Source organism: Motacilla alba, chromosome 1 (genome assembly GCF_015832195.1).
Source record: "Motacilla alba alba isolate MOTALB_02 chromosome 1, Motacilla_alba_V1.0_pri, whole genome shotgun sequence".
Taxonomy (NCBI): Eukaryota; Metazoa; Chordata; class Aves; order Passeriformes; family Motacillidae; genus Motacilla; species Motacilla alba.
Window position 1 is genome coordinate 17,094,943 of NC_052016.1, and position 27,932 is coordinate 17,122,874.

Consider the following 27,932-nt stretch of genomic DNA (forward strand, 5'->3'; position numbering starts at 1 on the left):
GTAATAAAAGCAGAGAACACAAGTTGGTTAGTTCCTATAACCCAGTGCTGTCATCTATGGGGAAAAGAAACAGCAGCTCTGTTGTATATTTAATGGCAGATCCAATATGTTTAAGGTGCTCAGCTTTTGGAGTTTTTTTTCTTTTTTGGCTTTTTCTTTTTTTTTTTTTTTTTTAATCAAACGTCTTCTGGGAATGATTTTTAACAGGAAAATTATAGGATTGGTGCCCACTCTTAAGATTTATGTTGATAATTGAAGCTGCTTCTTCTCAGTAAAACATAAATGCAGCTTAAATAACTAGCTAAAAGAAAAGGAAGATTAAAAAAAAGTAAAAGTTTAGATATGTAGAAAGATTATAACTTGGTTGTAAAGTCCATTATACCTCTCAGGCAGTTGTCTCTAAATCTGTGCTTACTGCTCACTGTGTGCCAGTCAACTAATCATGCAACTTCTGTCCCTTTCTGATCTAGGTAGTGTTATGAAATTTGCTAGAGGAATTTTACTTTATAAAGTGCTAAGAGAAAAAAAAAAAAAAAAAAAAGACATTTCTGTTCTTTATCTTTTTCAATATTGTCCATCAAAGATGAAAATATATATTTGCGCATTCCTGGATGATCCTGAAGGATTTTTTTTTCCCCACTTAGGGTTTTGAGTCTCAGTTTTCAAGAAAGTTTAGAGGTCAGTCTTTCGTTCTGTGCTGTGCTTGAAGTACATCTACAGCCAGTTAAATGTCAGTGTGGAAAGCTTGCATACAATATAGCTGAAAATGGTATTTCATTTATTTGTGGTCTGGGCCAGGCTGACAGAAACAATAGAAGGCTTGTACTGCATTGTGTGCTGGCTAGCTAGAATGTCTGTGAAAATACAAACACAGTACATACTAGCATATGTCAAAACTTTGGTTTTTAAAAGACTTTATTACTGCCTTTTAAGCATCTTACATTGAAATTGGCTTTTTATTTTTCCAGAGCATCTTAGAGCAATTGATTCTAGCTCTGTAATCCTTTGTTTCAACGCCTTTCCTTGGGAATTGCATAGGAAATGAGTAAAAATATAAACAAAATAAGGTTTTTAATCCCTCTCTACGCATTTTTACCTTGGAGAGGGGGATTTGAAATTGGCCGCACACACTTGTGAGGGCAGAAGTATTCAATGAAGGGCTTTTCACAAAAGCTGTGTAAAAGTTTGGGATGAGTAGACACAGATGCAGCTTTGCAGTGACTGAGATGTGTTCTCAGAGAACACAGGAGTCTATTAGACTATTAGTCTATTTTAGCTGCTGCAAAACAGCAGTGCTGGTTGGCACAATTTTCTTGTGCTCCTTTCACTGGGTTTGGCCTGTGCCAAACCTCTTGGAGGTGCTGCTTAAAATTTGTCTTTGGTGTGATGTGCAGGCTTGGGCTGCTTGGGCCAGCAGAAAGGTTTGGAAGCTCCCTGGCTTCTGTTTTTTCTACCCAAACCTTATTTGAAGGGAAGGTTTGTTGGTGTTTGAAATGTTTGTGATCAATTTAATGATCAGTAATGTTTATGTAAAACTACCCTGTTTTGCTACATACAGAATGCAAATATATTTCAATGTAGTGTGACCATACTGACAGATTTTTGATTATGTGGTAGTGCTAGCTGATTAGTTGAGCATTTAATTATCTTGAGGTGAAGAAAATGTGAGATAAAATGAAAATTGTATGTTTTGGGATACTTTTCATACAGATATTTATACAATATATATCTATTATGTATATATATATCTGTATTATCATACAGATATATATATATAAAAATATATATCTGTATGACATATTTAGCATATATTTAAAGCAGTAATCCCTAGATCTCTCCTTTTCTTGTCTCCTTTCCCTGTTTCTACATCAGTTTATGGTCTATTAACCTGCAGTGAATACATCTTGTGTTTCTGGTGCTTCGCAGCTGTTCAAACCCCATGTTATTATTGTTAATAAAGAATTTGGCATCTGAGATTTTAATAATCAGGAATTAGTGACCCAAGAGACTAATTTTTATTCATGACAAAGTTGTGCTTCAAGATAGAGGAAAATAAGGAAAACAATAATTTGAATTTGAGTCAACATTTTAAAACCCTGAAAGTTTTGATAGGTGTTTGTTCCCAGTTTGGAATTCTTGGGTACCTGGTAGCTTATCATATTTATCTGTGGTATATATCTATGCAGATTATTACTGGGTTTTTTTTGTTTGTTTTTTGGGGTTTTGGGGCTATTTGTTAGTTTTAAAATTTGTTTTCTTTTTGTTTGTTTGGTTTGTTTTATTTTTTTTTCCTTTTTACAAGTTATCAGCTTGAATTTTTAAACAGTCGGAAATTGAATGCTTTTCTAGAAGAGCATCTTGTTTAGAAGTACCTTGTCCAGGAGAGTATCTTATTTGCTTGTAACTTTTCTTTTATGCTGGATACTCTTGCCTCACAGTTTTCTTTTCTAGATTGGAGACATCTAGAATTTTACAAAGTAAAAATTTTCCCTGATGCACAAGGCATAAGAAGCGCTCAGGCCCTCCACATATTTATACTTCTATGGCACTACTTCACAAAGAACTTAAGGGATGATAGTACAAGTGAAATAAAGCAACTTCGTGAACAGTGGAAATGTTTGAGTTACTCTGTAGACATTGCATGAATTAATGGCCCTTCCAGAGGGTTGCATGAGGTTGGCTATGGCTATGGGTTATGGATTAGAAGTACCAGTTCTGCTGGTTGAGGTGGTCTGATCTCTGTGAATGTCTGTAGGAGTAGTTTTTGTAGTTCTAGATGTACATATGCATGTATGTATAAATTTATGTACATGAATAGATCCCTGTAAAGATTGATGTGATTTAGGAATCTGGCCGTTCTGTAATATTAAACCCCCTCTTGAAAAAATGCTTTTGAATATACTCACTTGGGAGAACCTTGCACATGGTGAAGTGCACTAAGGTTTTCTTTTGTGTACTTTAGGATGTTAATAGCTGTTCTTGTCAAATGCTGTGCTGTGAGGTGATGGTTAAGTAGTTGTTTTGCAACACACCGTGACTGTACCTGGCAGTGATTTCCTAAGAAAACTTTGGTTTTTACCTTGCAGGTTCCCGTCTTCGACAGGAGGATTTCCCGCCTCGGATCGTGGAACACCCCTCTGACTTGATTGTTTCCAAAGGAGAGCCAGCCACTTTGAACTGCAAAGCAGAGGGAAGGCCGACCCCCACCATCGAGTGGTACAAGGGGGGGGAAAGGGTGGAAACGGACAAGGATGACCCACGCTCCCACCGGATGTTGCTGCCCAGCGGATCTTTATTTTTCCTGCGCATCGTGCACGGGCGCAAGAGCCGGCCAGACGAAGGGGTCTATGTGTGTGTGGCAAGGAATTACCTTGGGGAAGCTGTAAGTCACAATGCGTCGCTGGAGGTGGCAAGTAAGTACATTTCCCTCCTCCCCCCTTTGGTAGGAGCCGCTTGCTTTGATGTTATTTGAAGATAAAAATAAGTGTGAGCTGCCTCTGAGGCAGTGACTTGAAAGCAATGAAGGAATTACACGGTTAATTATTATTTATACAGAGATAGGAAAATAGAAGGGGAGTCAGAAGATGTATCATATCACTGGAGAAATTCAGATGATTTTGTGCATTCTTGCTACTTTTATGCTTCCGTGAAATTATGATTGCTTTGTGTTTCTAAGATTTTGTGTACTTAGTTTCAATTTATACATGTTTTTTCCTCTCCAGATAACCATGCAATTTACAGTGCGTAATTGCACAAATAAGCACTAGAAAGAGGAATGGCAGATTTAGGAACACAAAATTATTTTTTTTCCTCTAAAAGAACTGGCTCACAAAGTTATCTCTCTGGTTTTAAGTAGTGGCCAACGGAAGGAGCAGTCAAGTATGTTCACATCACTTTGTAATGCTTATCTCTTCCTGTATATCCTTTAAACTCTACTTGTTGTAGAGGAAGAGAGTGTACATTAAAGAGGTTTAAGCATTTGTATGGAGGACCAAGCATAGGTCAAAAAAAATTCAATTTTGGGGGTACTAAAGTATGAGAGGAAGCCTTGCAATTCAAAGTTAGATATCTATTTTGAAGTGGCTTTTATAGGCTTCCTTTGTAATGTGTAGCAATTCACCTGGTATCCTGTTGAAGAGCAGCACAGAACTGGGTGAGTCACTCTGGAAGCACTGATCTCTGTTGACTGAATGATTCATGTTGTTAACAAGCTCTGAAGAGGCTCCTATCTCTTAGATAGGTTAAGTGCCACCATGGGTGGATAGTTTTAGAAGAAGGGTTTATAGATTTTCATAAGTCTCACAGCAGGCCAAGAAAATAGACTATGAAATGTGCATTTGCTTGAGCCTTCTGTCTAGTCTCTCACGTTCATGACAATCCCAAGGACTTTTGTAACCACACCAGAAAGATCTCAAGCTTCACATACAACAGCATAGATATACATGATTAAGATCATGCTCTTTCCTTGTTAACCACTTTAGTGATAAAAGTAATCAGTGCCTGGGTAGCTGGAAGTATGCTTATCCAGTAAATGTGTAACCTGTTTGAATCATACTCATTACTCCCAAATGCTGGATCTGGTATCTTGTAAGTGTAATTTTGGGTGGGCATTAATGGTTGAGATCTTGATTTTTATCTAATTGCTGTTTCATTTATAGCACTTCGCGTTGGTTCTTAGAAGTTTGGTTGGTTTTAATGTTCTGTGCTTATTTCATGTTCTTTTGGTTTGTGATGTACCTTGAAGCGATGTGTGAAATGCACACCGTGCTTCTGTGTCTTCCACAACTTCTCATCTGAACCCAGAAATGTGAGGTGGACTTTAGTGATTTATGCACTGTGCATGCATCATTTCAACTGATACATAGTTACTAAATGTGTTTGTCGCCTCTGGCTCAGCTAATTTTCATGTGATTCTAGTAGAGAGTCTTACCAACAGGGTCTGAATGCAAAATATTTATATCGCTACAATTTTTTAAGGAGCTTCTGCCAACTCTTGAGACAAAAAAACCCAACTTCTTTAAAGTGTGTAAATGCACACCATTTAAAAATAATGTTGCATTAAATTGTTAATCCTCATCAAAGTGGATCTCACTAGCCCTTGTATCAAGGGCTTTTATCAAAAAATAACCAGCAAAAATGCTGTAAAGAAAAAAAGTCACAATCTATATTCGCAAATAAGATTTGTAGGTATAATAATATACAGTTTTATAGTTGATTTTTTTAGTTGCATACCAGGACATCGTAGACAAAGAATTTTAACAGTAAAGGTTATTATTTTAGTAGAAAGGTAGTGATGTGACAGTGCAATAGCACCAAACCACTTTAAATAGCACAGAAGAGGTGAGGAACAAGGAAAGAGTTGAAGGCTGGTGGAATAAATTTGCATTAAATTAAAAAGCTCTGCGTTATAGGTGTAATGCTATCATCATTATAAACTGGAGCTACGTTCACAGCGGATTGCTGCAAATCAGCAAATGGCTCTGTTTAGTTCTCAGTACACCTGTGCTGAGCCCCAGAGCATTTACATTTGTATGCCTGCAGTCATACACATTTGCTTGTTTAGAAATCCTTATGTTCTAGTTTAATTTTTGTGTGTTTGCAGAGTCAAATTGCCTTTGTTTGGTTTTTACTTTCCACAAAATACAGAAGATGATTAAGAGTACTCATTATATGCTTTGATGCTACAATTTTAACCAAAAACCTTTCGTGAAACAGGAAACAGCATCATGTTCTGCAGTTTACCAGCAAACTCTTGACTGGAAGAGGCAGTTCATGTCTGCACCAGTTTGTTTTACAACATGATAGGAAATTTATCACTTTTCTTCCATCATCTCATATAGTAACACATTGCTAGACGAAGTTCCTTTGCTTTCCAAAGGGTGTTGTACACTTAACTTTAGATTCAGGTTGAACTTACTAAAGTAAGTTTTCATGTCTGTTATGCCTTTATGCAATTATTTTTCAACTTTTTAAGCAGCTGCCATGCTCATCTTTGAGATTAATCCACAAAGAGAATTTGTTGCCTGTGTAGTCAGGTGGACATATTCCTTAAGCACACTGTACTTAGATTCCACAGTTGCCAAGAAGGAAATGCTAGGGGATTTCAAAGCTACAGATTTCAGAAGATTTCAGTGTATTAAAAGCTGTTTTATTTTTTTTTTAATATCTATGTATTTTAAGAACTTTCAAAGCTTTAGATTTGATTACTACAGGGGAGTAGTGACTTAAATCAGAATTGAAGATGGTTTTCCCTCTGCTTTGTCATTTTCTAGTCATTGGCCTCTCCTTGGTGACTTGACTGACATTTGCATGTCATTTAATTCAGAGGATGCTGCATTTTCTTCCACTGATAGATATCTAACTAATGCTAGTGTTAGTCCTAAATTAATACCATTTAACATGAATTAAATAACATTTATTATCAGCAAATTGAATTAAATAAGTCTCTTATTCAGTCTGTGGCTCTTGTGACCCTTCCAGAATGTTTGAAGGAGTTGTGTGTCTACTCACAGCATTAAGGATTTGTTGTATCTTCTCCATAATCCTATTTTATTTTATATAAAATATTTCTGCAGCTGTATTTGCTTGTTTCTTCAGTTATTTCTTTGAAATCATGCCCCATCCCCTAAAAATCCTTAAAAACAAGGTGGTCCTCTGGCTGGTGAAGAGTGGTGTCCTAAATCTACCAAATATGTTCTTTAGCCAGCCACTTGATATTTCAGGAATTAAAATCTTTCAGACACTTTGGAGATGAGTAAAACTACTCTGTTACACAGCTTTGTGCAAAGAAGCTTTGTAATTTAGTATTACTTGACATTTTCTTTTTAATTTAGATCTGTGATAAATGGGAAGGAGATAAATTTGCATAAAATGTGAACCACAAGTCAGTCAAATAAGTGATGTAACTTTTGTTTAACTGAGGGATTTATTTGACTGGCTTCATCTGTATTTGAAATCCCATTTCCACAACTTTTTGAAAATGGAGACTGGCTGTGTGTGTTCAGAGTTGATTTGCAGAAGCATGCAGTTTCTGCAGTGTAGCCCAAAAGGGCTGAGCAATGGGATAATCAGGCTGGAGGCATCCTCCAGACTGAGACTGCTCCAAGTCTGTTTCCCTCCCTCTTCCTGACTTCCTGAACTTAGCCTTTTGATCACTGGAGACCTACTTAAATTAGCTCCATGTTTTGTTTTGGAGGAATGTAACTGGTTTTGGATTTCTGCCTACCAGTGACACGTTCTCCGGTGGTGAAAGGTCCTAAAGAACGTGGAAAGAGCATGTCCTTGTCAAAATGAAGCTGGGTAATTCTCTCTATAAATGTCAGCTTTTACAGGTGGCAGAAGAAAGTGAAATCATACTTCATCCTCAGAGTAAAGGCTGAAGACTGTTTTGGCTATCACATAAACAGTTGGAAAACAAAGTCATTTTTCAGAGTAAAGAAATAGAAGCAGTTTTGATAAAATGCATTAGCAGACTGGAAAGTGACTGCAAGCTGCTTCACATTTTTGAATCAGTCAGGATTGTCTGGTGAATGGATCCACCTGATTAAGACCAAATTCAGTTACTGGTGTGTGATAGTTTGATTGAAGTGTTTAAATTTTTTTTTCATGTAATTCTATTTTGAGGAAAATTGTATCTCTGGATCTTGTGGATGTCTGTTAAGTAACAATTTTGTAGAAGCCTACTCATCTTGAGGGTGGCAACAATAGCTGCAAGGGCATATTCATCTTCCTTTCTCCACTCTAAAGATTTTTTTGGCCATTAAGAAAAAAATCAAATGCAAATGAAGTTATTTATGCTTGCTAGTCAGGGACTCTGCAAATCTGTTTTTCAAATCATATTTCTCTGAGATAAACTTACTTCTCTTTTGCCACAAGTTCTTTCCCCTCACACCTTGCCTTGTCAGAGTGAGTTTTTAGAGAAGGAGTGTGTTTATGACCAGGGTATTTGGCATGATTCTTTCATGTGTAGCTTTGTCATCATCATGACATAATTTCCAGTGCATACTAGATGATGGCTCTAGTTATAAAAATGCTTTGTTACAGTTTTAAGATTATAGAGTCTGAAGATCAGTGATTACATCCCTGTAGTTCATTTTCCTGTTATGCAGAATATGAGCTGCTCAATTAGCTGCAAAATTCTTTCTCACTTTGCATTAATTTTAGGCAATATACAGCCTTCCTGAGTTATTGATTATATTATTACCTGCAAGTTATGCAATATTGTCAAAATTCAAACAATTAAATTTATACAAATGAACCTTATGTGTAATCATTGGCATGTTAAGAGAGTGGGACAAATAACTTCCTTCTTCAGTTGCATGACAATGAATAAAATATTTTAGATACATATCAGAACTTCCATCATTTGAGGCACCCATGTGCATAGCAAGCATGTGCTGTTTATGTTGCTTACAGTTTTATTTGGCAAAGTCTCACAAAAGTCAGGGCTTTGTTTCAAGTGTGTGGTTGGTTTTAAGGTATCACAAAAGCTCTGTCTTCTTTGAGTCTTTTGCTTGCCCTCATGAAATAAATGATAAAATAATAGAATTACTGGCTGTGCATGCTGTAGAGGGGGTTACAAGGTTAATGTATGCATTAAAGAAGAAACTTAAGTACAGATTTAAGAAAAACAACAACAACAACTAAAACACAATCTAGGGAAAACTAAAGCAGCGAGGCTTGACTGGAAAGCTATATCTTAAATATGCTTCTACCTGTAAGTTTGGAAGTTTGGTATGGCAGAGCTTCATTCTGTTATGTCTAAGTCTATTATTAAGGGAAATTTCCATGTCTATTATCTAAAATGCAACTTGTATCTATGTGGAAATTTTTAAGGTTAGTTCTTAAAAGTCTTAAAAATCATGAGATTCATATTTTAGGGTTTTGGTTCTGTGGGGATGTTTGGAAGCCTTATCTGTAGTACACCTGAAGCACTAAGATTCACTCAATTTTGGAAGCAGACTAAGAGGACTTTGATTGCAGATGTGTGTCAACATATTTGAGAATTATAGCTAATTCTGTGTCAAAACAGTTCACAGGTGAGTGTTTCTGTCAATGGATAGTCAATGTCAGTGATACTTAAAAACCAAAAATTTTTCACGGGTGCTGTTACATGAGACTTTCAAACACTGAAAATAGAGCACATAAATAAAAGATTCCTATTCAATCTCTATCTACTCCTGCCAAGATCAGGGCAAATAATGCATACTTTGCCTGAAAACTGTTCTTACATGTCTGTATTTTCCCAGAAACGATGCAGAACAGAGGAAGTTAGGAGTACACTTCTTGATGGGTTGTGATACTGTGAATAAACAGATTATTCTTAAACTGATGAGTAATTTAGAATGTTACAGTGCCATGCTGGGATGGATGATTAAGCAAAATTAGACATTTTATAGTCTTGCCAGAAATTGCTGCGCAGCTCAGTGAGTTCATAAATCAAACAATGTGGTGCCAGTCTTTTTGTGGAATGGCAGCTCTGGTGGGTAAAAGATTATCAGAAACCTTGAAGCAAGACTGGGGAATCTGGCTCTTCAAATGAGGTGAAAGCTTTGCTTTGTGCATTTTGCCATCAAGTTGTTAGTTTCAAAGGAAAAAAATAGAATCAAAATTGTTCAGGTTGAAGGGTCCTACTATATCAAGCATGAGCCTGAGACAAATATTTAAGTGTTTTTCTGGAATCCAGCTAACATAGAGAATTGATGCCAAAGCTCTCCTTAGTTTTGCTATTCAGAAGCCTGTGGAAGACAATTTGGACTCTTAACATGAAGCGTAAATGCAAACAAAGGCAGATATCCTAATTGCATGAAGAAGGAAAAGGACTTTTTGATACCACAGTTTGTTTTCAGTGTCTGATGCTTGTTTTTCCTCCCTCCCCATGGCATTGAGTGATGTGCTGTTCAATAGTTCTCCAGCCTGTGTGTGTGCCTCTAGGCTGGGAAGGATTGAGCAGAGCTCAGAGGGAACTCCTTAATGCAGGTTATCAAATTAACTGGGATCATTGGCTGTCTCCTCTTTTTTCCTGGTTGAGAGCTTCCTCTGTTCCAAGGGAGTCTTTATATCGTGTTTTCATCTAAGAGGTGTCTAGTACATTTTCTCCCAATTTCTGCTTTAGTCTCTTGATCTTTCTCCCCCCTCCCCCACCCTCCTCCTCCTTCTCCTCCTTCCTCCTCCAAGACATCTTGGTAGAACTGGATGAAGTGAAGATCATTTCTATTTTTATAAGTGTTTCCATTTCCTAGCTGATGATACAGGACATACGCCTGTAGGCAGAAGTATAAAATCAGACAAGTAAAATGCTGACTAGTGCATTGGTTGTTCTGATGCTTTTTTCCCCAGTATGACACTTTAAAAAAGTTTTTCTGGAGTTCTTAAAGACTTGCTTCTGGTTTAATATTTGGAAATAAATTTGCATTGTGCCAATATATTTTGTATATGAATTGAGAAGATTTGACAAATACTCCATATTAATGAAATACTAATTTGAGCTATCATTCCCCAGAAAACAAAAATAACAGCTGTGTTTAAAATTTTGAAGAAATTTTTTTTCCTTTTTACTGTCATAAGGTTAAAACCTGTCTTTGTCATCATACTGCTGACAAAGATAGATTTGCATCTTTGTGTCTGTGAGCTGTTTTGATGAGAACTGTCTGACTTGACTTGCATCCTGTATGCAAATTGATTTCAGCTGATTGCTTTGAATTTGAAAGAAATTTAATTTGAAAACTGCCCCGTTCCACTCCCTGAGGTGGTAGATGCTTCTCTACGTCATCTGTTAAGCAGTGCATAGTCAGCATATGTCTGTTCCTCTCCTATTTAAACTGTGCTCTCCAGAGAAACAGAAATTCCCTTTAGACCAGGCACACATCTGCTGACTCTCTCCTACTAGCAAAGCAACTGAAAAGATATCTTTCCTGTGATTAAAAGAAATATGTCTGGAGGCGCTTAGTTTTTGTTCAATTAATCAAAGATTAAACACATGTGGACTCTCTAAACTGGGCTTCTTTGTGCTTCTATGCTGTCAAAATTGACTGGGGAGAGGAGCTGTGTGTAAGAGCTGGCTAGACTGAAATTTAATTTTTCACCTATTTACATGCTATATAATTCAGTTTCAAAAGGTCACAATAAGGTGGAGGGAAAAAAAACACACACAGAAATCTTGTTTGTTAGTTTTGAATTATTTTTAAGTTTAAAATATTTGAGCTTAAGGAAAAAAAGGAGGAAGTGTCAAATATTTTTTGTAACGCTTTTATAAGAAAAAAAAAGAGTTTTTGGGTTATGGGTTATGTGATTGGGCTACTTTATACATAGTTGCCATTTTGGTAACCATTTCCAGATGCAAAGGCATTTTTGGTTGCTTTTGTTCCTCAATTCCTGTTAGTAAATGCTTTCCTGGCAGAAACTGTTCGTGTTAAAAGTCTGGTTTTCAGCTCAATGATTTATCCTTACTCAACCATAATACTTCTGATAGATTGTTTTGTAAAAAAACCTGCAGGCTTTTCTCTGATGTTAAAAGAAATGAATGATTTTTTTCACCTGAAAGTATACAGAATACGTTGACAAAAAATCTTGCAAGAGTAAGATGGCAATAATTAAGCAAATTCCTTGAATACCATGCTGTTCTTAAATTTTTCATCAGACACTAGCAAGTTTCTCTTGTAGACATCTTTATCTGAAGAGAATTTGTATGTCTCCAGTTTTATTAGTGGAATTACTTCTTTGGTGTAGTGTGTGGTGTGGTTTTAAAAACAGAAAAGGCTCTGCTGATAAAATAACTTTACTGAGGTTTTTTTTTTTTTTTTAATGTAGTCTTCTAGACTGGTCTTTGTAATACCTATGATTTTGGTTTCTTAATAGATCAAGTTTTCCTCAAAATATATGAAAACCTAGCTATGTTTCACTTTCTGAATAAACATAAAATCCAGTGAAAGTTCTGTCATTTCATAAGTAGGCATCAAGCAGCATTTTTTGGCAAGATACTTCATATGATAGCAAAGTTTCTTCATAAAATAAACTGTATTAGACTTGTAGTAATAATCACTGAAGACGTGATCACTGACATATTAAAAACTGCCATAATGGAATTAGCTGGTAAAATATAATAAAAATCTTGATATGTAGCTCTTCCATTCCAAATGGGATGAATCAATCCTTTGATATTAATAAAAGGTGTAATGGTAAGCATTGCAAATTATTTCATTTTAACATGGTAACAGAAGTAATTAGGTTTTTACACCCAAAACCAGTCACAATATTTTCCCAAAGTAGAAAACAAAATCATAAAGGTTAGCTCACTTTACAAAATTTTTGTCTCTATACAGAAGAAAGAGAATCAAGGAATACTTCTACTCCAGCACCTTTGCATTGTTTTCCTTTTGCAAGAATACTATGAAAAGTCCTCTCTCCTCTATTTATAAGGAGGTGTTTCAAAAGAAGTTCTTAAAGGCATTTTATAATATTTAAATATGCCCATATTTGGGAATGAAGGTGGTATTACTGTTGCTGTTTTCTAGACAGAAAAACTGAGGCAGGAAGAAATTAAATCTTCATCTCAGATGATCACAAAAAATCTGTCAGCTCTGAAGAGATTGGGAGCTCTCTTGCAGTTCTGTTTGTTCCTCACAAGACTGCTCTTCATTGCTCTGTTTTAAGGACTAATTGAAATGTTTCATAGCAATTTTTAGCACTAACTACAAATAACTTCGGAAGCCCTTTGAAATGTTCCAAAAATTACCCCTTTTGGGTGGTGCTGGGCTGAAAAATGAGTTCTCTAACTTGTAATTTTCCATTTTCCTGGATTTATTCCTCTAGAGCCTGTATTGCTGATTCCCTATGGCACTGGGCCTCCTTATTTTTTTTTGTTTTCTCCCTGCCAGCTGCTCATGACTCAGATGAATATATCAAGATGATTGAGTCTTTAACCCTCTGCTGCCCAGACAGAGGTGGTCAAAAATTAAATAGGTAGGTACTGTAGAAGATGATGGAAACAGGGACACTTGTTTTTCTTCTTTCAGTTTACTTTGTTGCTGTTGGGCTTAGGACTCCTCCTGCAGAAGCAGGTGAGGGTCATTGATTTTAAGTTCACTGATGCTCAAGGATGGTGTCAAAATTCAAAGTCAGACCTTTTACTTTGTTACATGGACTCAGTGAGGCATTCAGTGCCATGGTTTAGCTGATAAGATAATGTTAGGTCACAGATTGGACATAATGATCTCAGGGGTCTTTTCCAACCTAGTTTATTCTGTGGTTCTGTGATAGAGGATGTGAAGATTTGTGTGCAGGCCAGGTACTTCCAGACTATCTGCTCTGGCAGTGTGACCTCCCCTTGGAGAGATTGTAGTCCCCATGCAGGACTAGTGCTGCCTTTCCCCCCACCCTGTTTGTTGTAGGGGTTCTTGGGGCACTCACAATCCTCCCTGATTATGTAGTAGGCCTGGCAAAACTAACTCTGAAAAGCTCATCACAAAAGGTGTGTGAGCTCGAGAGCCTGGTGTGGTTGTGGTCCCTCCTCAGGCTTAGCCCAGTTTGGGGCAGATGCTCTGCAGGACCCAGCTTGCTCCAGCTCTGCCCCACACAAGCTGCTCTCTGGACAGGCAGCTTGGGAAGGTGGGGATGTGCTGGAACTGTTACACTTCCATTCTAGCCCCTCAGCCATCACCCACGTTCTTTTGTTCCTCCCACACCCTACTTCTCCTCACTCCCTTTCTCTCTTTCCCGCTCTCCTGTGGGCTAAGCAAATTGTTTAGCACAGTACATGATGTGCAATCTTTGCTCTAGGCCATCGTGGGATCCAAGAAAAACCATCTTGCAGAGCTGGATTCAGCCTTCAGGCTGTCAATTAGTTATCCCTGTTGTAGAGGGAGAATTGCAACTCATGCATATTTCTGCTCTATGTCATGGAATAGATGCAGAGCTTCAAAGTTAGGAGGGTAGAAAATAGGAGCAGTAATTAGCAGTTACAGTCCCTGGTTTTGCTCCTTCAGTGTGCTGTCATCATTTAAATATTTTGTTACTGGAAAGAAGAAAGTAAGCTTAATTTTTTCCTGACTTCAATTATGACAAAAAAGAAGCCTGATTTAAACCAGTCTTCCTAGGGGATTAGATGAGCGTGAGTAGAGCTTGTCCATAGAAGAGCAGTGTAAACTAATGGTAAAAAAATGACTTACTTTTCTTCAAATTATCTGACTACTTTGTGGAAAGAGTCAAGTAGTGACCCTTTCCCCTAAACACACATACACAGACCCGCTGGGTTGGTAGATAGAGGTGAAAAAGTAGATATGCATAGTTCAAAATGCATTTACCCAATAATCATCAGTCACAATTTGCAGGATTTGCACATAAGACAAGTAAGATAAACAAGATAAAAAACCTAGATAAAACCAGTCGTGGTAAAGCTAAGTCCACTCTCTGTAATTGAACTGAATGGTCTGGCAAGTATATGCTTGCATTGAAATGCCACATCATATGTCTGAACATGAAAGGTATATGTTCAGAAGTTTTGCATTATGGGACCGTAGTTTGTTAAGGGAGTGATGCTTCACAGGATCTGGAATCACATTAGATAGTCTAAGAAGATTTTTAATTCAGCTGTGAAATACAAGCACAGAGATAAGGTACTCATCAGTGAGACGATTACTGAAATGCTGAATCCACTCGTGCACGAAAAAGGACATTGGAAAATTGGAACAGGCTCAGAAAAGTTGCACAGATTATTCCAGATTTCAAAAGCTTGGGGTTCATGAGACTTCTGCTCAACCTAGTGTATTTTTATTAATGCAAATGTTTAGAGTTAACCTGAGGCTACAAGTCAACTCATACGGTATAGAAATGCCAACGAGGACTGTAATTCCATGATGGTAGATGCAGGGATTCTGTCTCCATTAAACTATATATAGGTGTACTACCCTGACCGCAGCTACAGCTTGAAAAAAGTATTAGCAATTCTGTGCCTATGAAGTAAATCAGTAGGTAAAACCCTGCTTATTTTGCTGTACTTAAGCTTTCATACTGCTCTGGGAAGTTAAATCAGCACCAGAGTTTATTTCAGTACTGTTATTTATTTTTCATTAAGATTACAGTAGGGGAAGTCACAGGCTGAGAAAGTAAGTGTGCAGTTTGCTGTTCAGACTATTCAGGCTTCCTAAGAAACATTAGTGTCTTGAAGAAACGCTGTTATTCTTTAGTGAATTCAGGCAAAGCAGAAGTGGCAGAAGAGAATTTGAGAAGCATTGTTGGAAAAGCAGTAGCTTTTAATAAGTGTTTTTTTCATTAGAAATGTTATTTCCTTTGGTCACATCATACTGAAATAAGGAAATGTGTATTTTAAAGTTTTGGGATTTATGTTTAGTTTTTTAAATGTTTCCTTGAGGTATTTGTATATTGAAATGAACTGATACACAAGACTGCATGAAGCTCTGTGTGGTATCTTTAGAATTAAAGAGGAGAGCAGAAAGTTAGAATTGGTCTGTGGTCTACATCCAAAGGCATTAGCTATTCACCAGATTTTAGTTACTGTCTCTGTCTGTAATTCATCTTGATGGCATCTTGTAAAAGCCACAGACCACCAAAAGAGCAGGAAACAGTTGAAAGGAGCGGGTTATGCACTAGTCTTGCTCAGCAGATTTTGCTTAAAGTTGTCTCGATGTGTGCACAGCATGAGGCAGGTAAAGTTTTTTATTCCTCAGCCTGTGGGCACTCAGCTTCATCATATCAAGCTGGGATCTTGTAAGAAAATGAAGAGTCTTGCCCAGTGGCAGAAGGTGCCAGTCCCTCAGGGCTTCATAGCTCCTCACTTTTCTCTCCTCTTCCCCTTTTTCTGGGTGCCCTTAAAACTGTAGCTGTTTTCTGACAATGCTGTTTGTTATACCTGCAATTTTAGTCCTTAATTGGCCGCCTTATGTCTTCTCTTCTGGATCTTAGCGTTTTGGAGTATAGGGCTGGGGCAGCTGCAGGGGCTTAACTTGGGAACAAAGGCTCCTGAAGCTGCCCAGAGGGTTTAGGGAGGGAAGGAAAGACCACTAACAGGGCAGGCCTGGAAATAGGATCTTTACCTAGAAGAAACCAAGAAAACTATTTTTAGTGTATCTGTCCAAGCTAGGTAGAATTCTGTGCATGTGTTATTTCCAAGGATTTTTATTTTTTAAAACTGTGGTGACAGCCCCTCTGGAATTTGATGACTTCTGCCCCTATAAAAGTAAACAGGTTGCTGTTCCTGATGATGTGTGGTGTTGTCTCGTAAGTTCAGCACTGGCTGGGACCTAAAGCACAGGAGGGTACATTAAGAGTAACGATCTCTTGAGTCTTGACTTTTAATTATTTGGACTTCTGTCTTTCTATGTAAATGATTTGAAGAGATAATTACTTCCCTTGGAGGGTATTAGTTTGGCTAAGATGATTTGTTGAGATGTATGGCTTAGTGTGCCTAATGCCTGATGATTATTTGCATCTGATTGTTCTCACTGTAGATGTATTGGAGATTCTTCTTGTTGATGAGTTGAAACTGAATGTGAAATATATGTGCATAATGGGAATGAAAAACCACAGGTAGGCTCTCCTGTAAGCCTAGCAGAATATCACACTTGGGAACACATGGCATTGCTTTTTTTTAATTACAAGGGAAACAACTGCATGGAATGTTAAGATATGTCAGTGTTCATATAGATCCAATTGCTTGAAGTAATAAAATTTTAACTTTTTTTATAACATACTTCTGGTCCTCTAAATTAAATGTATACTAGCATTATGATTTAAATTGTTTAATTAAAAATACGTGTGCATTATATAAGTTTTGTGCATATCTTACTTGAAATAAAAATTCCGAAGAAATTTATTCAGGCACCTTGTTCAAAACTCTGTTAATTTAATACACAGAGTAATTCTACCTTAAAAAATAAAATACAAAATACATTTTCAATTACTGCATGCAATAAAGGTCTTTTATGGGCCTGTGCTTTTTTTTATTTTTGTATCTTAGATTTACTGTATCATCTATAAAAGAAGTAATATGACCACTATAAAAAGTTATGGCAGGCTTTGCAGCTTTATTTTTAAGGCTTTGATTGGGAAATGGTACAGATTTCACCTTCTTGAGGAACTTCTAGGTGTGTGTGGAAATAAGAGAGCCTCCACAAAAAGACTTGGGAAGGAATAGTGCTACACTAGGCCTCATTAGAGGGAGAGAAACACTCTTTATGAAAGAGGATTTTATTCAAAATATGTTGGAAAGTACTGTGTGAAAGCCCTCTCCCTTTTTATGGATTGAAATAAAGTTAATGCTGGCAGACGCTGTGCTTTGTTGCAGTGGGGAGAGGCAGCTTTATGGTGATGGTAAGGTAATTGTTTCTTTCTGACAGCCATGGAATATAAGGTAGGAGGGTTTCTTTTGGTGATGTAGTAAAATTGTTTCTAAATATTGTTTACCATGCAATTTCGTTGCTGGTTGTTACGATGGTCAAGTTACACAAATGCTTTTGGAGCATGCTTTGCCCTTTTGTTTAGAAAAATAATAGTCATGATAATTTGGAGCTAATTAATAATAAAAGGTTCCTGGGTAGAGAATTACTGTTTCTCTTGCAGCTTTGTTCAGGGGAAAGGATTAGTGGTGGTGTGAAATAAGACTTGTTAGCCAATAAAAGTCTCTGTGGGACGTACCATGTATGTCCTGGGGAAAGTTTGCTTTATGGTGTGACTGTGGGCACCTAAACTTGTTCATTAGTGCAGCAGAGGCCAAATCCCTGCAGCTCTGCATCAAGTGCTTGTAATGCACTGGAAGATTTTGGAGGGGATTTAATGTGAATTCTCTTTTAGCTGCCATTTCAGCATAGATGTTATGATAAATTTTATCTTGCTGTTCAAAATACCTGGATTCTAGTTCAAGATGGTTAGCAAAAGGCTGTACATGAGGACAAAACTGAATTGTGTTTAGTCATTAGGTGATACAAACATGCTCTTCTGTTAGTAAGTGGAGAGAAAGTTAATTTTAAATCCAATAACTTCTCATTTATTTAATCGTTTTCTGGTAAGCAGGATACAGAAATAGCCTGGGGTTTTTTTCCTCTTTAGTTAAAAATGGGAAACTCTAGTGTGAGCAGATTTTAATTTATTTTAATGATGGGGAGAATATTTGGCTTTTATTCATGGAACCCTGTACTTAACTTTTACCTCAGCCTTGGGCACACTTCCAGTAAAGGAGCTGTTAATCTCTATTATTACCACTATTTTTCATTTGTCTTTTGAAGACCTAGTTGTCTTGAGAAACTTGTCTGTCCTTAAGGTTCACTTTTATTTGCTGTTTTCCTTTCTTTACTTTTTTTTTTTTTCCCCAGCTGGGGTTTATCTCTCTATGAAGTGATCTACATTAAATCAGTCCATATCAATAGACTGGTACAAAGTCTACAAAGTATATCTTGGTTTGATATGGAATATTTGCAAAAAAAAAAAAAATTACTTGAGGAGGAAGGCTGTGTCTACAGCAAAGTTCAATCAAACTTCTGCACATTCATAGCCTATGTCATTAGGATAATACTAATTACAGAGGCAATGTTGTATCAGTTCTGTGGGCTGTTTGTTACGTTTGTTACTCCAGGTGGGCTATAACCATCTCTATTAGGTGGCGTATTCACAGTTTCCTGAAGCACCAGATAACACCTGCTGGAAGGACAATGCTCGGTTACTCACCTTGCTTACTTGACTTTGGCAAGCTCAGTGTAATTTTTGATCACATCAGTCAGCATTTAACAAGCCAAGTAATGGAGATATTTTCCATGTTAGATAGATAGTGCAGACATCCAGATACTTTGCAGTTTGTGTTTTCAGAGTGGTCAGCACTGGTCTGCTCTTTGATTTGTGCACCATTAGTACAAATTTCAGTTTAGTTTGTTCTGTATTTGAAACAAGCAAGTGCTCTCACTGAGGTGTTTACTGAGGCTGGTTGTGCACTGTCTCTTTCTACAGGCAGCTAGAGAAGATGATTGATTTGAATTGGTATGATGTGGCCTTGCATGTTTATAGCCTTTGAACATTTTTGAATAATCTGTTTTCTAGTGTGCATGAAGCTCTTTTGCAGCAAGGTTTGTTTATTAAGAATAGTAGTTAAAAATAAACCTAGAAGTACTTCCAATAATGTGTTCAAAGATGTTTCTTTAGTGGCCTCAGAATCACCATGCTTGGAAGGTTTCTCTGGAGAATGAATCATCCAGGCCCCCCTCCTCAAAATCTGTCAGCTTTTAATCATATGGAAAGAATTCAAAATAATGTCAGTCCCAAACTGTGCCTGAGTTTATAAGGGAAATTAATAGATTTCAGCTTGTCATAAATCTGATGCAGTAAAGAGGCTCTCTTAGCTGCTCCTCATAACTTCATCACTTTCTTTCTTATGGGGGACATCAAGAGATGCACCAGTAAAGTCAGTATTGATCCAGTAGGTCTTTTTAGAGTTGTACTGTTTCAGACTTTTCTTAGTGGATTTTTGGTTTTGTGCACACAGTTGTGTGTGAGAAAATGAAAGTTCTGGTAAATGCAGTGTGAGATTGCCTTACATTTTCTGCTAATTAAATGACATTCTTTAAAAATATATTAACTTTTGGTTAAAAATATGGAATTATTATTTCAAAGAAATGAAGTAGACAAAAGTATAAACCATTTACAAATATATTTTTGTTCAGCCCATGTTACACCGAGCAACAGGAGAAAATACTTAATTTCCTGTATGAATTTTTGCAAAAATACAAGTTTCAGAAGTCACATATTACAAGGAAAAAAGTCACCACCCCTATTCTGGTTATAACGTCTTTGGTTGGCTTATTTATATTTACTTCATTGTGTTGATATTATGATATGTGACAGTTAATTCTCTTCTTATCTGTAAGAAAATTCTTCAGTATGAAAATACAAATTGAATAATTTTATTCTAATGTATTTTTTGTTTTGTTTTTATTTTTCCTCCTAGAAGAAATATTAACTATTATGTCAAACACTCACCACCACCCCCTCTCCCCCCCCTTTAGTTTATAGGTATAAATACTGAGCAAGTCAAGAAGGCATTAAGAAAATTTGCTTGATTTTCACCCTTTTCTGTACTGACCACAGAATGAAATCCAGCATTCCCAGGATCAAATAGAGCTTACAGCCTAGGCTAGGAGTGAACATGTTGAAAGAGAGGGTAGGGAGAGTTGAATAAGCTGCAGGGCATGGTGGGGTTGTACTTTCAAAGTGCTGCTGTAGACACTTTCCCAGGCAGAGGTAGCAAGTTCCAGCCTTTGGGTATTGAGCTTGGGCTTTGCCCTGTGATTTCCTTCCACCATCTCTGTCTTTCTTTGCAGCCAGTTGTGCTTCCCACCTGAGCTGGCAGTCTGAAGTGACTCCCATACATGTTCCAGAGCTGGTTTATTGCTTGGGTCTCCAGGATTTTTCAGTTCAGATGAAGACTAAATCACCCTTCTGTGCCAGTCCTGTGGGGCTGTGCCACAACTCTCTCCGTGTGTGGCTAGATCAGCAATTCTTGGTGCAGTTTGTGTGCATGGACATTGTCATGAATGGAAAGAAGATAGAGGAGATGTTAATAGGAATGATTTTGTCTCCCTCTAAAATAAATAACCTGACTATAGTTTGGAAAAGTCTATTTTATTATCAGTTTTATGTGAGAGAGCGCAGCCTGGATGTCTGTGTACTTTGTTAAGCCTGCAGAGAAAACTTACCAGTAAAGGGACTGGCTGTAGCTGCTCTGGCTTGCTCTATGTCAATCACAACACATAAACTCAAACCTGGTGTTATATATCTAATAGCTGCAAAATATAATAGGTAATTAAATATTTGACAGTTTATATAGGCTCAAAAAAGAGCAGCAGCAGCAGCAGACTATTCCTTTTCAAATGCTTACTCTTTCTTTGTAAGTCTTTGAGAAAGAATAAAAAAAAACAAAAAGGGATTTCTTACATGTAGAATGCACAGCCAGCACAGGCTATTTTGAGTGCACAAGCAACTCCAGTACTGTGGAGGTCACTTCTCTGGATTGCAGCTGCTGAAGTATTAGGCTGCATTATCCCCATCCTGCAATTGCTCTTGTTACTATGTGGCTCAGAAAGGGGGGAGTAGAGGATAACCTCATCCCTTTCCTCTGTATGTGCAGCTTCACAGAGGTGGGGAGCTGGCTGATGTGACGTGAACTGTTTGTTTTGTTAAATTAGGTCAGATGTGCTCTTATGGCTACTGCTTAGCCAAGTTAAGAGGTTTTGGTTCCAGCTCTTTGCCTCTATCCTTCCCTACCTTTATTACATCCCTGCTTGGAGGCAGCCTGACTGCATGGGCAGCCACCATCAAAGCAACCTGTTTTGAGAAAATCTGAGATGAATTATGCTATGTAAACTGTGCAGAATTGTTTTGACACAACATAGTTAGGAAAAGTCTATGTGCTAGCTGATACTTAGCCTATATTTAGGCTAATATTTTTATCAGGTATTTTTCAGGGAGGAGAGCTCCTTGTAAAGGAGAGTGAATAAGCAGATGAAAGTGGGAATCTCATCTTGTTGTCAAGAGTTGCATAGAATCATAAGCTATCCTGAGCTGAAAGGGACCCACAAGGATCCATGAAGTCCCGCTCCTGGCCTTGCATAGGACACTCCAAGAGTCACACCGTGTACTCCATTGAATTTATACTTGTGTTGTAGTCAGTTATAGAAAGAAAAAAAAAAAAAAAACAAACCATGAGACAACCTGAGACATGCCTGAGACAACCAGAACACATTTATATTCTGTCCCTTCCCTTAGATTAATCTCTTTCCATGTAAAATTTATAAATTTGCCTCCTGTATATCTTTCTCAGATTTCAATTCCAGGCTAGTAAGCATTTCACTTTCATGGTTTCTCCAGAACTCTCAGAAGAACTCTTTAATATCTAGCATTTCTCTATGACTGGAACTAGGTCATGGCCCCCTCAGTCTTCTTTCTGAGGAGACTGGATGCAATTCTGAATTCTGGCAGGGTGACTTTTGTGGAGACTTGATTGGTTTTTGAGGGTTTATTTTTCCAGTATGTCACATTTTGCACTTCTTCAGCATTCTTTCATAAGTAAGGATACTAGATGTGCATGCAGTATTCTTTCTTAATTACCAGTGTAATATAGGGATTGTATTCCAGGCATTTCTCACAGAAAAATACTGATAAAAGCAGGGAGCATTGTGGCATATTACTGCCAGATAATGAGTATGCATTTGGCAAAGGTAGGAAAAAATAATATTCCTTCACATTCTGTCATCTTTTTGGTGACTTCTCTCTGTACAGTATTCATGCCTATGGGTGCATCTTCTTGTTTGACATTAGCCTAATGATGAGCTGAACTTTTAGAATTCCACCTGATGATGTTCCTTATTTTCATCTATTGTATTAACCTTAAGTAATAACATTTTCATAGGGACCTATGTTTCTTGGCTGGATTACACAACTGTGTTTGGTTACTTGAAACAAAAATCTAAGCTGGATGAAACAATCAAATTTCACTGCATGAAAGATTTATTCTTTTAAAGTTCCTAAAATAAAAAGAATTTGACAATTCATAAAACCATGTGGAAAGAGTTTGTTTGGACCAACTGTAGAAAAATGTACTTAGTGTAGTAGCTATCTGAATAAATCTCTGTTTACAATATTTACTGTTTAGTATGATGTTGTTGCATCCCACTGCAGATGTTTAGGTCAGATTAATAGGACTATTCTATGGGGAACAAACACCCATGAAACATGTGAAACAATATAAATTTTTTAATGGTCAACTTAGTTTTTCTGGAGATAGAATATAAATTAATTATGAGTCTGAACTTCAAATAGAAATGCTCTTTTGGTAGATTTACAGGTTTTATTTTAAAATTGAAGGGTTGTATACCTCCCTTATGAGACAAGGGAACAAATTTAACAAGGTAAATTCATTTATATTTAAAGATACACATCTTCAGAGAATTTGAGTCTTCATTACAGGCAATATAGTTGCTCTGTTGATCAGCACAGGAAAAGCCTTGTCTTGCTTCAGCTGAAAGTAAAATAATTTTTTACCAGCTCGAGTGAAGTGGGAGCTAATTAAATGAGTAGATATAGCTTTAGACGATTTTCCAATAAATTGTGCCTCTCTTGCATCATGTTTAAAAATTAAAAGTTTCCTTGGTTTAATTTTATGAAAGTTATCTGGTTTCTAGTCTGTGAATTTCTAAAAAGAAGTCATATGTCACTGTTGAAAATCATACTTTCTTGTAGGCATTTGGATTTTGGCTGGGAATTTTTTTGTCTGTGTTTGCTCAGCAACTTAATACCAAGTAAAATGCCGACATGGAAGGAGTTAAAATATTTATTATGAATTAACATAAAATGTGCTGAAATTTTAGTTTGAAAAGATAAGAGCTTTGAAATGCTGAAAAGATTAGTGGTGAACTTTTGATGTATTTTGGTCTTATAGCAAAAAACATGGAGATGGATATGGTGTTAAGTTTCTTTTCAACTATCACGAATTTCACGCCTGATGGAACAGAGTGAGTTGAAGGAGTGAGTGACCAGAGGAAATCTATGAGCCTTTGCTTTCAGTGTGAATCTTTCATGTCTTTGAGCCTTTAATTTTTTTTAAAACTAAAAGGAGCATAAGTGAATATTTGATTCTGGGTCAAAACCACAGCACATTGTCTCAGTGCCCTGCAAGAACTAGCAGCCTAGACCATGAGGCAAGAGCTTTAAACAAAATAATTATTTCAACATTTTTTACAAAAATCTATTCAAACAAACATCTGAACAGCTGCTGGGGTGAAATATTCACAGGGATTGTGCAAGACTAGAGAGCTCTGCAAATCTCTGAAGCTTCAGGGGAACTCAGAATTCAAGATCCTTCATCCCACTGCTCGTTGATGTATTCCTGCCTCCTAGTCAGACACCCTTGCTATTCCCTGCAAGTGATGCAGCTTTTAGCCACTGACATCTGGCTGACGGACAGCAGCCAGCTGTATTCCAGGCCAGCAATTCTGAAGTGCATTTTTTCTGGGATTTTTATTTTATTTGTTTGTTTGGTGGGTTTTTAGTGTGGTTTTTTGTTTGTTTGGGTTTTTTTTTTTTTTTTTTTGGTGTGGCTTCAATACACAAAGTAACTGAAAGAGAATAAAAAGAAGAACCAAAATACTCTACTAAAGTTTGCTGCTCCAATGGGACCTGAGGATTTGGGTTGAGTCTGGTTTCTTTTTGGCAGAGCTGTGATTGTGAAGGTGGCTGTGTTACAACTGTAGATGGTTATTTTTGCTCTTTTTCTTATTTCTTTATTAACTCAGATTGTGTCAGAAAGGCCTCTGAGTCACACTTCAAACATAAAAACTCCCAGTTAACTTGCAAGAATCAAGTGTCCGAACCAACAGACAGTCGTTGATGAGATTCTAGTTAATACCTTTTTTAAAAAAAGAAGTGCTGTTTACGTGTTTCTTTCAAAATGCCATTGTAAAATTTAGTGGAACAGATGTATTTTTTTTCCTAATTGTATAGATTCTGGGAAGATTGTTTCTTTTTGCTCTCATTTTTTCTTGTTTTGAAATCTACAGCAGTACTTATGGTTTTGTAACACCACTATTTCATGTATTGCTTAAAAGGTAAGAAGGGTTTCTCACAGTAAACAAAGCTCTTTTGCTAGGATGTGGCTTAAAAAGTTCTTCTAGAAAGTATTTTTAAAACCTTGATATTTTTAAAGATTCTTTTCCTCTCTTTGTGCGTGTATGTGTTTGCACAAACATGTGCATATGTGTTTGCTTTCTGCTGTTTGCCTGAAGTGGTGACGCTAACGCAGCACACTGTACATTAAAGCTTCGGGCAGCTAAAGTGTGAAGTTCAGCCTCTAGCTAAACATCACCACTGAGCTAATCTACAATTTAGACTGATCCATCACGAATATTTACAAGGAGGGAGAGTGCAGTTCAAAATTAAACAGCATATGGGTACAGTTATCCCTGTTAAAATGGCCAGCGTGCCTTGTATTGTGTGTTGAAGATAACGGGGACAGGTGGTAATCTGTCTTCTCTGAGCAGAGACAGCTGGTATTTTCCTTGGGCGTCAGTGCTGCCTTTCTGTGTGCTCTCACCTACCAGCTGATATCCTGCTTGTTACAACAATACCAAGTGTGTATTAACCCTTTGATCTACTTCTGTTTGATTTCCAAAGGTGGGGAGTGTCAGACTACCTGTGGATAAGCTTGGTGATTTAATATTTCTGGTGATAGAGCTGTGTTCTTCTTGGCTTTCTGACCTCTTTACATGCCTTGCTGTGATATTTATCAGCAGATGGCAGATAAAAATCTTCAGTTTATGTAGGTTTTTGTTGTAAATGTCTGATTAAGTTCCATACTGAAGGAAGGGGTGAGAATCAACCCTCTTCATTTAGTTCAGGAGAATCTGAAAGGTCATATGGAAAAGAGAGAAAATTGTTTTGTAACTTCACTTATACTTACTTCCAGCCATATTGCTTAACATTAACATGAGTAACTTCTCCTTTCTGAACACACTAATTTGGTTCCCAGCATGAGTATGATGTTTTGGGTTTTTTTCTGCTTTCTAAGGAGAGCTTTATTAGTCACAGCTGTTATTTCTCTTAAATATTTAGCAACTGTCTAGGCTCTGGGGTAACCAGGTATTGATGTTCCATGAAAAGCAGCAGGCACAGTTTCCATGGAAGTCTGACTCTGCTTCTGGGCCCTGGCCAGTGGGAGCCACATATGCCTGTCTCTACATGTGGCTGTGTTCAGTTAATTGATAAAATGAGCCAGCCTCTGATTATTTCATCACACCCAATGTTGTGGTTGGAGCCCCAGACAGGGGTGACTCTGAGCTGCTGTAAGGGACACGGCATGGATGGGAAGGGAGTAGCAGGAAGCTCTGGGAATTACCATCACAGACATGGTCTTTAAAGCCATGTCTGTGAGATCAGCTGACACCAGTCCTGGTGGAAGGAAGGGAAAAAGGAACACCTGCTAAAGGATGGATGAGACAGGGTGATGTGAGGGGAATGCAGTGACTGCAGAGTCTGAGGGAGGCTGGTGTTCAGACACTTTATTTTTTATCCCCAGCTAAAAATAGTCATGTCTTTATCTGAATGGACCACTAGTGATGAGCTTGTTATTTTAAAAAACATGCTTATGATTGGACATTGTTTTTTAAAAATTGGTTTTGACTGATAATAAAAAGGAATGTAATAAACTTGGAGGAAAAAAAAAAAACACCCCGGATTTGAAGCAACATTAGAAAGACTCTGTCCAGAAGAGCAGCATGAGCTTTATGCAGTTGTGCTTTAGTAGAGTGCTGTTGAGACTTGAATTTCCAAAGAAGATGAGACAGACCAAACCAGAAATTCTGCAGAAATTGCAGTGTATTAACATTAGAGCTGGAAACCTTCATATCAGTCAAAAACGTGGCCTCCACTTTGAAGTCTTCTGGAACTGCCACACATAGACTTGGAGAAGGTGTTTTGATGGTATTGCTAGAGTATAATGATTACCTAGAGAGTCTGTGATAGAGGAGATGAAATGAAATTGCTTTGCAAAGTTAAAATTTGGCAGCATTTTGTCCTGTTAATTGTAATTTGGTAAAACTTTTTTTTTTTTTTGTGTAAACTAAGGAGACAAGAAACGTCAGATATGAGAACTGTTACAACTAACCTTCAATGTAAAAGACAATTGTAGAAATGATTTTCTCCTAAACAATTTAAGTTAGAAAATGTCAATATTACTTTCAAGTTCAGGTATGGATTTCTGATTTTTCAAGTTAACCTTTTAAAGATAGTACCAAAGACAGATTTTTATTTTTATATATATATATGAAATCTTATTTGATTTAATAACTAGAAATACTGGGGTTTGTGGATGAATTTTTAAATTTCAGTTTATGTCACCAAAGAGTGATTTTTGCTTTAGAGTTTTGCTCAATGCTCCAATTAGAGTTCCAGCACAGAGTATTAACTAGGGTGACTTTATAGTGTTACTTTTAGATTACTAGTTGTTTGAAACATTAGGTTTTTTGCATGTACATGCCTAGGCAGCACATGGCTGCCCAGAGAGGTATGAACAGAACTTTGAGGAACTTCTGTTCTAATGGATTTCACTTGTCTTTAATTGTTTCCAGCTTGTTAATCGCATGTGTCCTTGGAGAATGCCTTTTTTTTTCCCCTGTCTGATTACTGCTCACAGATCCACATTTAACAGGTATTCCCTAAGCAGAAAAATGTCTGTACTCGTTGTCCACGTGTTTTTCACCCATAGAGTGATGATCAGCTACAGTGATGAAAATTCTCCTATTTCATTTCTAAAAGTTACATGAGAAACATCTCATTTTGTATGTCTAGACTCCCTGGGTAAACTCTGATTGATTTTAATGTCCAGTATTTCATGAGCCACTGCACTTAGATAATGTTCAGTGCTGCTTGAAGGCTGCGTTTTGGCCTTCAAAGGGAGAGTATAATGAAAGCAGTGGTTCATAGATATAGTCTTTTATGCTTTGTTAAGTGCAAAAAGTCAAGCTTGGAATTTATCTAATAAAGCATAGCAAACTAGTAAAAATAATAATAGTAATAAAAAAAAAAATACAATTTTAAGACCTCCAGATCAATCAGCTCTGTTGTGAGGAGTTGAAATACATTATAAGTAGAAAATTTCTGAAGTTATCTTGATGTATTGCTTTATCTTTTACCTCTGATTTGAAATGTTTCTGGTTTTGTTGTTGCCTTGTTTTCATTTCTCATTTAAACTAGCGTCCTTCCAAACTAGAAGCCTGAGCTTTGTGCTGTTGTAGCTTTCTTTTCATTATGTAAAATTCACTGCACCTCAGAACTCAAGTGGCAGGAAAAGTTATAATTGCGAGAACATACTGCAGTCTGACATTCTGGACAGTTTCACTGAAAGAGAGCAAAGTGAATATGAATATTATTTTGAAGTGGTCACG

The 27,932-nt window shown here is 37.1% G+C and overlaps 1 protein-coding gene across 6 annotated transcripts in view; it reads left to right on the top strand.

Annotated features, from left to right (window-relative positions):
* Positions 1–27,932, top strand: part of ROBO1 (roundabout guidance receptor 1) — a 693,788-nt gene that overhangs the window by 433,236 nt on the left and 232,620 nt on the right. For all 6 annotated transcript variants that reach the window (XM_038135498.1, XM_038135488.1, XM_038135479.1 and 3 more), the window contains one exon: positions 3,087–3,413. In XM_038135498.1, coding sequence (XP_037991426.1) covers positions 3,087–3,413 — 327 coding nt within the window. The remainder of the gene's footprint in view (positions 1–3,086; positions 3,414–27,932) is intronic.